The 8,539-nt window shown below is 41.0% G+C and overlaps 1 protein-coding gene across 1 annotated transcript in view; it reads right to left on the bottom strand.

Moving 5' to 3' along the window:
- The window catches only part of cyfip2 (cytoplasmic FMR1 interacting protein 2), an 84,704-nt gene extending 77,094 nt beyond the window's left edge, over positions 1-7,610 (bottom strand). Inside the window, exons 1-3 of the mRNA XM_010794381.1 lie at positions 7,586-7,610; positions 4,879-4,999; positions 4,061-4,150 (exon numbers count right to left, since the gene is read on the bottom strand). Coding sequence (XP_010792683.1) covers positions 4,061-4,150; positions 4,879-4,995 — 207 coding nt within the window. The 5' untranslated portion in view covers positions 4,996-4,999; positions 7,586-7,610. The remainder of the gene's footprint in view (positions 1-4,060; positions 4,151-4,878; positions 5,000-7,585) is intronic.
- Between the last annotated feature and the right edge of the window lie 929 nt (positions 7,611-8,539).

Below are 8,539 nucleotides of genomic sequence, written 5' to 3' on the forward strand. Positions count from 1 at the left end.
CCCGAATTCTCCAATTTTTTTTACAATCAAAAGAAGAGTGAAAAAAAAGGAAAAATTTTTCACGCTAGTAGGACACCAGGCGTGCGTGTGCCCCCTGTATCGAAAGATTCATGTTAGGTGAATAACCCTGGTAGCAATTCAAGAGAACATTGGAGTGAGGCGTCGGTTCAGTCTGTCTAAGTCTTTCTACAACAGACTCAAGAACTCGTCCTCTTGTAAATCAGAGCACCCGGAAAGCCGAGTACGCTGCCTTCAAAAAAGAGAGGACGTCTTGATGACCAGTACAACCAAGTAGGAGCATGTCTTGTCATATTCCTCGAAACACACATTAATCACTCCCTATTAACGACGACTTAGGTTTGCTGTGAGACACACTCGAGGGTCCTCGTCGGACGGTGAGGTGGCCCTAGTATTCTCTTTTTGCGAGACATACTAACCGACCAGAACACAGGCCTAACTCAAGAGAAGTCGACTCAATAGTTCACTCCGAAAAGATTATGAAGTGTGTGTGATCGGTCGTGTGTCCCCGGTCCTAACCCTCCTTTTCCGGGCCACCTAAGAACTCGTCTGTCCGGGGAATTACACGTTCGTCCATCAGCCGGCCTCGCCGCTGCTTTCATCACAATGAATTGTCTTTTGGGCTACGTAAAATACATAAAACCTGGTAATTCAAGTATATCATTTGTGAGTGTATGACTCGGAATCTCAAACGGATCTCGTCTTCAATGCTTCGTATATAAATACAGTAGAAATTACAATTGCTCAGTAACCTACGTTATTGGTAAGCCGGGTCTAACACGACTGAACGATGTGTACCTTATGTTGGTACCCGCATCCTTCGTAGGGAGTACACCCACTCTGGTAAATAGTCCCCCACACCCCCCGTGCCACCACCCTGGAGGAGGAGATCCCAAACCAGGCCGCCGTTCGAGGGGGCCCTTCTAAAAAAAATTTGACAACTTCAATTCGGTAGTCTAGACCACGGAACTGTCGTTTAACCCTGGATTTAGAGCCTAATCGTAGGAGAGTTGTCCTGGTATTACGTTGTCCTTGACATGTTGTCTAAACATGAAAAGAAAGTTGTTAAATACTAACTTGTCGTCACCTCCGTTTCACTGACGTGGGTTTTTGTATTTGGACTGATCGATTGATCGGATTTAGTGCATAGTCGTTACACCCGTGTCAGAAGAGGTGTGTTGGCGGCGCTGGATCACTCAGTCTGCAGTGAGGAGGAAAAGATAGATGCCATGGTCGGCATGTCGTGAGGGGGACTTGGGACAAAGGGACGGTGGGCGCGGGGAGGGGATACGTTCGGAGGGAGGACTTGGGTCCGAGCGATGTTCTATCGACATATGTGTCGCTGATATGTTTTTCCGGAAGTGGCGAACCTCGAACAAATAGGTAGACCATTCGTTGACGGTCGATCAAGAGAGTCAGTGAGTGACGACTAGCAAGTGACCTGTGGACGATGCCCCCGGACTACACACTTTCACTTTGATGAGAACTATCTGTCCAACCCTCCCCAATGATCATTTAGTCACGATGACTAATGACCAAGACTTTCATTACGGCTTATGTCAATAGGTCAATGCGCAGAATTTTTTCATTACATTAGTCTAATGAAACCTAGTTAAAGAAAAAGTAGTGTCTACCCGCGAACAAAACCACTATCCGATGTCCTCCGTGTTTTAGTTTCCTTGACTTGCACAAAATGAAAATTACCGAATAGTTCTCGTGTTACTGTATTGAGACTTTTGCTACATTGTTTATTATGTGAAAAACCCCTACGTGAGCCCTAACACTCCTCATCCTTGTGCCGTATCTTCCGCATCAGGGTAAGAGCAGGACGTCACACCGTCCGTTACTTAATTTTACAGAGCCTAAGTAAAAATTCCTGTACAGCAGGTCCCACATCTCGATATAACAAATTCGTCGGCCTAACCCGTTTTGTCCTCTCACACACGTGTCAGACGGAACTAGATACATGAAGTACAGACACTGTGAGTGTCATGACGAGGGTGTCGACAAATATCTTCGACTTTTGGAGGAAGTGTAAGTACTTTAAGAGACGCCGCCATATCCAAAAACACTGCGACACTAATAAGGCCCGACAGGAAATCATTACTTATCGAATTTACATACACTCCTTTAGAAGGGTGTATTAAGTTATTCATGTAGTTTATCATAAGTCGAGTCAAAATGCTTTCATTGACATTAGTCGAAGAGCAAAAAGTTTACATTGTCTCGAACCTTATGTCAATGAACTAAAAACATAAGAGCAGCGTGCGGCAATGTCATAAGGCAATGTTGTCATGTTGGGTGGAGACTATTATCTTGTATCCATCGGATTAGTTTTGCGGGGCGGGTCGGCACGCACACCGGTGTGGAAGGTCCCTCCCGGCCTGTAGAATGTTACACCGGCCATCCTAACTCCGGTTTCTTTTTTTTTACTAACTTTTTAGAAAAAATATTTAATTAATAATAAAAAACCGGGTGTGTTCGTGGCCGGTGGCCCCTTTTGAGGCCATAAGCGTTACCGGTCCAGGCGGCAGTGTGTAATTTCCCTAATGTACGTTGTAAAAATTGAGGTGTAAATACAGGAAAGCTCATACATGATTTCGATTCCTAACGATTTATTACGAGGTCAAGTTCGCATAGGAAAACTGAAAGTGTGAAATTAAAGTAAGACCTCCCTAAGACTAGTAAACACTAGTTTAGAGTTAGTTTAGTTAACCACATTGTTTACATAATTGGTTTATAAATACTCTAATTAATTAAAGGCTTTTTTTCAGGTTTCAGGCTCGAAAATGACATTCCCAGAACAAATGACCATATCTTCCCTTCTAAAAGGGTTAAATTAATAATCTTTTTTCTCAAAGTAATGATAAACCTGTGAGTTGGATGTAGAAAAGTCAGAATCAATATAGATGTTTTTTATTTTAAAGAAAATTCAGATTGAACATGGTAAAAAACTGTAAATTATATTATAATTATATATACGTATATATATATAATTATAATATTTTGTACTTATAGTGAAAACTAACCTTGGATGATGGGTTAGTAGACTAAAAGCTTTAGGAATCCAAAGTACAACATATAATAAGTACCCTGTATCAAGATTGATGCAAAACAAGTTATATTTGACCTTTTTAGGCAGATTTAGCAAAAAAAAACCTCTTCTGGGGCCATTTGGGTGGATTAAAGCAAACAGAATTGGGTTTGGCCTGACTACGCTTGAACTACACACATTAAATACGTTAAAACCTTCAGAAATTAAAATCCAAACACAAACAAAACTATTTACAGCAATTCAATTCTGGCCATATTTCAAAATCTCTGAAACATGATTAGTTATGTGAACACGTCAAACATAAAAAAAAGCTTCATCCAAAAAAGCACCACTAACAATAATACAAATAGTCTGCTAACTTTTATTTAATTGTAGTGGTAAATGATATGTACTTAAACTAGTCTGTTCACTTTATTTTACGTATTGTAGTCCATCAAGCCTGTTTTATACTGTGTAAATAGTGTGCAAGTAAGAGACCGTTTTAGTTCTGGAAATGTATAGAACTCACTTCACATTTATTTAGATAATGCCTCATTTACATATCTAGACATTATATTTCAGAAAATGTGCATTACAAATAAGAGCTTTGCAGTGATGACGTATCTGTGTAGTCCAACCCTTAAGGTGACAAAGGGGACAAAAAAACTATAGGTTTTCTCCGTGTGATTTTGGATTATAGCAGAAAATAATCTGTGTCAAACAAACGTTTATGGTTTTAGGACTTGTTTCTGCACCAATCTATACTAGTACTGTAATTTATCAACTGGGGGTGTTTCATGGTGATATCTGTACGTTTAAAAAGTTTAGATTCTGAAAGTCAGATGTTATGAAACTGACGAGCGAGACCAAAGGCACATTTTCTTTAGTCCTGTGCTGTGTGGAAATGGTGCTGGTAAAAAACATTATTATGGTATTTTCTTTCTTTCTTCGGTTTATGTACTCCCTGTAAACAAGAAGAAACAGAGATGTGAGAGGAGGTGTGTGTACCATGCTGGAGTGAACGGTGGCCTGCTCGATGTATCGGGCGATGCCGGTGACGAACGCATTCCGATCCTCAAAGTTGGTGTTGAAGTTCGGCTGTGGGAAGATGGGAACATATGTTACAGAAATCACAAGAGTAATATGGATATGTATATTTTACATCACAGAGAGTCATAGTGTGTCTGCTACAGATATCCAAGAACAGAGGTTACCATTTCAATTAAGGAGCAACACTAATATTACATAATTGATATCAGATGTAAACGTGTACATGGTAATGTCCACACTTGTATTTGTTAATGTCACTAATGTATCTTCTTTATCACTAGTTTGTTTGTCTATTCTTTATCCTATGTAACTGCAGCATATAAAACGTCTTTGTGCTCGTTAAAAAACGTTTAAATAATCCCAAAATGTCACATCAAGTCTATTTGTGTGCCGTAATTAACCAATGCATCTAAAGTAGATTAGTATAAAGACTGATGTCTGTGTGTAATATGATACATTAGCTCCCTGCAGCAGAGGAAGTGTGTATAGCAGTATAGCTGCAGGATATTGCAAGAAATCTGCTATTTATTTGTTGAGTATATAACAAGATATTACTTTGGATGAATAAACAGATTTTAAGTTGCATCAAGTCAAGTGTCTTCTTAAAATGTGGGTTGGAATACGACCTCCTGATTCTTCCTTGATCTCCAAATGTACAGAATTTTAAGTGCATGTTGATGATAAAAAACGGTGTGTGTGAGTGTGAGTGTGTGCGTGCGTGCGTGCGTGCGTGCGTGAGAGAGTGAGTGAGTGAGAGTGTGTGAGTGTTTCCGGACCTGGAACATGATGGATGCCGGCAGCGGCTCGATGCAGGGCTGCTGGTCCGGCAGCGGCAGCTCCTCCAGCAGATCCACGTTGGAGAGAGCATCCTCCAGAGTCACCGTGGTCGTCATGATGCTGCAGAGAGGAAGAGGAGAGGTTAGTCTGAGGAAGGAAGGGCCTTTCAAAAGCATGGCAGCCTTTCAGGTAATAACAGAACACCTTTAAAAACATACAGAGAATAAAGAGAACTAACGAAACACAGAGTAAAACTAGCGGGTGCTAGTGGAGCCTCGCAGATGGGGGCCTCAGCATCCCCTCCTTCCCGCCTCCATTCGCGATGTCTCGCTGTCTCGCAGACCCCACGCAGCAAGCAGGAAATGAACCCAGCTCACACTGTCCGCTCCTCACAGCAGCGAGCCCCCCCAACGTCCCGCCAACAAGGCACCCAGACCCCACGCAGCATTCTCATCTGTTTTTCATTACTGCCGTCATTGTAACACATAATCACTGATGTTCCGCTGTAACGGTGGTGGACTCATCAGAAAAGAGTGGGCTCACAGGGAGGGGGGGGCAGGAGCTCCAACAAGGCGTTTAGGACAGAGAGTGAATACACACATACTATAACAATGGAATTATGATCAGTGGAAATGGCCATGACATGGGACCTTTAATGTTCAAAAAGCTCTTTATTTTTCTCATACTGTCTGTGCTGCAGCACCTCTTTTCACCCTCTGTCTGAAACCAGAGCCCAGTCTGCTCTGATTGGTTAGCTAGCCGGCTCCATTGTAATTGGTCAACCGCTTAGAGATGTCCCGCCCCTTAGCCTATCACGTACAATATGGTAGAGCGCTAGCCAATAGGAGCGTAAGTGCTACATATTGATGTCAATGTGTCCCTGAAGTGAACAAAGGAGTCCAATGGAGGCATTTCAGGCAGAGGGGAGTGTGGGAGAGAAACTAATGGGCTCTTTAAACAATACTTAAATATAAATGAGTGTTTGTGTTGTCGTATACATAATATTAATACATATTGCCCCGTTCCTCAACAGGTCCAGGAGCAAACTGATGACCAACATGGATCCAGTGAAATACACCAGACCTGTTTATTGTGAACTCTGCTGCTGTTTGCATTCTCACACTGCTGCTGACAGCGAACAATCAAAAAAACGTTTGCAATCAGAATCGACAGAAACACAAAGCCTGTGGTCGTGGGGGGGGTCACTGACCCCCAGCTGCAGATAAAGGGTCTGAATAATGACATTACACACACGGTCACTTTCAGGTCATTGAACACGTCAGGAGATGAGAAACAGCTGACAGATCAACCCCACTGACTCATGGGATATATAGTATTTCAATGTAGGGCCGTGTAAGAAAATATTAAAATATATTGTCTTGTAATGGCTGTGGCTAAGTGGGTAGTGTGCTGGACTTTGAATCAGGGGATAGCAGGTTCAAACCCCACTGCAGTCAGCATGTCGTTGTGTCCCTGAGACACTTCACCCCAAATTGCTCCTGTGGGGATTGTCCACAGTGCTGAATGTATGTAAGTCGCTTTGGATAAAAGCGTCTAACAAATGACATGTAATGTAATTGTCTTTATGTTTTGTAATACTGTATCCATTCTCAATAATATGGATTTTTATTTTGCATAATAATTAACATGCATAATATGATTGTTTTTATCATATCAAATATTCAGTTTCACTTCATATTTGTTGGTGTTAAGCCTCAAAAACAACTATTTTGTTTAACACAACACACTGTTTGTACAAACTAACAAGTTATATTCAGTAGAAAGTTACTTTGGCAAATAAATAAAAATCACTTTTATTGATAAATAATCAATCAATCGTATTCAAAGCTTCATTCAAATAGAAGGATTAAGTTAAGAGAAAAGCCTTGTTGTGTCCTCCGTCACATTAAATCTGAAGTAAAATGATTATGAGTAGTGCTGGGCGGTGTACCGTTTCAAACCGAATACCGTGAACTTTATACCATATGATATATTTTTTTCCTACACCGTAACACCGTTGAAATCGTAGCGACGGGCACTTGAGCGGTGCGTCAGTGAAAGGAGTCCCCACGCTGAAATGCATGCTGGGGTTCAGCGCCAAGCGTAGCCGCATAAGATGTGAAGCTGAAGGTAAAGATGGACTTTAAAAAAATCTGACGTGGACCGAACTAACATTTATTGCAAATGCTGTCGAACTAAACGAGTGCCCGAGGAGGTAACACAAGTCCTTTACTCCAACACCTCAACAGAAAGCACTTATTGGAGTACGAAGAATGTATGAAAATAGGATCTGCTTCAACGTGGAACGCTGGTGAAATGTCTAAAGTTAAGTGGAGTCAAGCGTCGCCTGAAGAATTATTTGTTCGAGGGACTTGGAGCCCTAATTATGAGCTACAAGCCCTGACTTTCAGGTTTCATTTCAGTGTGTTTATTAGGAGAAACGTGTAGGAACTCTTCTATATCTTAATACAAAAACATTAAGACATTAACATCCTAAAATGCACTTAAACCTAAATTCAGTACAGAGCCGACACAACAGAAAATGTGACCTGACTTCCATTGTTTTTACACCAGGTAAATTAAAAGTACTGTATATGTTTATCAGCTTTAAAATGTTGACTTTTGGACTGCCACGCTAGTAGCTATCCTACACAAACAATACTTAAATATAATTCTACTTATAGCATATCATTTTAGAGTACTTGCCTTGTCTTGATCTGACCATGTGCACAAATAGCAGCTTTAAACACAACGTGCAAAATAAAACTGTGGTGTTGTGTTACTGCTGACTGACTGCAGTGATCAGTATTATCAAGTATAAGTGTTCTGCTGATGAGGGGATAAAAATAGGCGCTAAGTTGTGAAATAATGTTTTTTTAAAGAGGGAAGGAAGTCAGAAAGAAGAGCGAACTCTGTCTCGGTAATTACCCAGACAAACATCTTCTTCTTTTTGTTTGACACGAGGGGATATCAGACGGCAAATCATTAAAAGACAGACATGTGACTGAGAGAAAAGCTGAAAGTTACCAAGAGAAACAAACTGTCCTGCTTTTCCCAAAACATACATTTACAAATATAGATAGGAAATGTAATAAAAAAATTAAAAAAAGGAGCTTTGACAAACATTTGACCCGACAACTCCATTCTTGAGTTCGTCCACTTGAACTGCCTGCGCATTATTAAAAAATAAGGAAGTGGAGTGTCTTCACAGTTCCTGTTTAATCTGTATGTGTCTGCTCTTATAAGGCAAATTAGAAAAGACATGCTGCTTATAAAAGGGTTCAGAGAGCACAGCTCGAGTTTGACCGTCTGTAATCACACAGTAAGGAGCTTACACTGCTGCAGGTAGGTGAGTCAGGCTGAGGGCAAACAACCGCTAGAATCAAACCAGGAGTATTTCACTTAAGCTCCTCAGACCTTTGTGAAATCACAGGAAGGCTAACGGGGACACTTCTGCAAACTCAGGAGGAACTGGACGATTGAATCCTTGTCATTCATAAACTTTTGAGCATATAATGACTTTCCTTCAATAGAATGAAGATTGAAGCATTGATAGATAGTTATCTAAAGTTAGCACATTAAATAAGATTATAGTTATTACTATTTCCCACACACTCCCCCCCGCCCTGCCTGGAACGCCTCCGACTGCCAAGGCACACG

The sequence above is a fragment of the Notothenia coriiceps genome, unplaced genomic scaffold, assembly GCF_000735185.1.
Source record: "Notothenia coriiceps isolate Sejong01 unplaced genomic scaffold, NC01 NC01_scaffold00037244, whole genome shotgun sequence".
Lineage (NCBI taxonomy): Eukaryota > Metazoa > Chordata > Actinopteri > Perciformes > Nototheniidae > Notothenia > Notothenia coriiceps.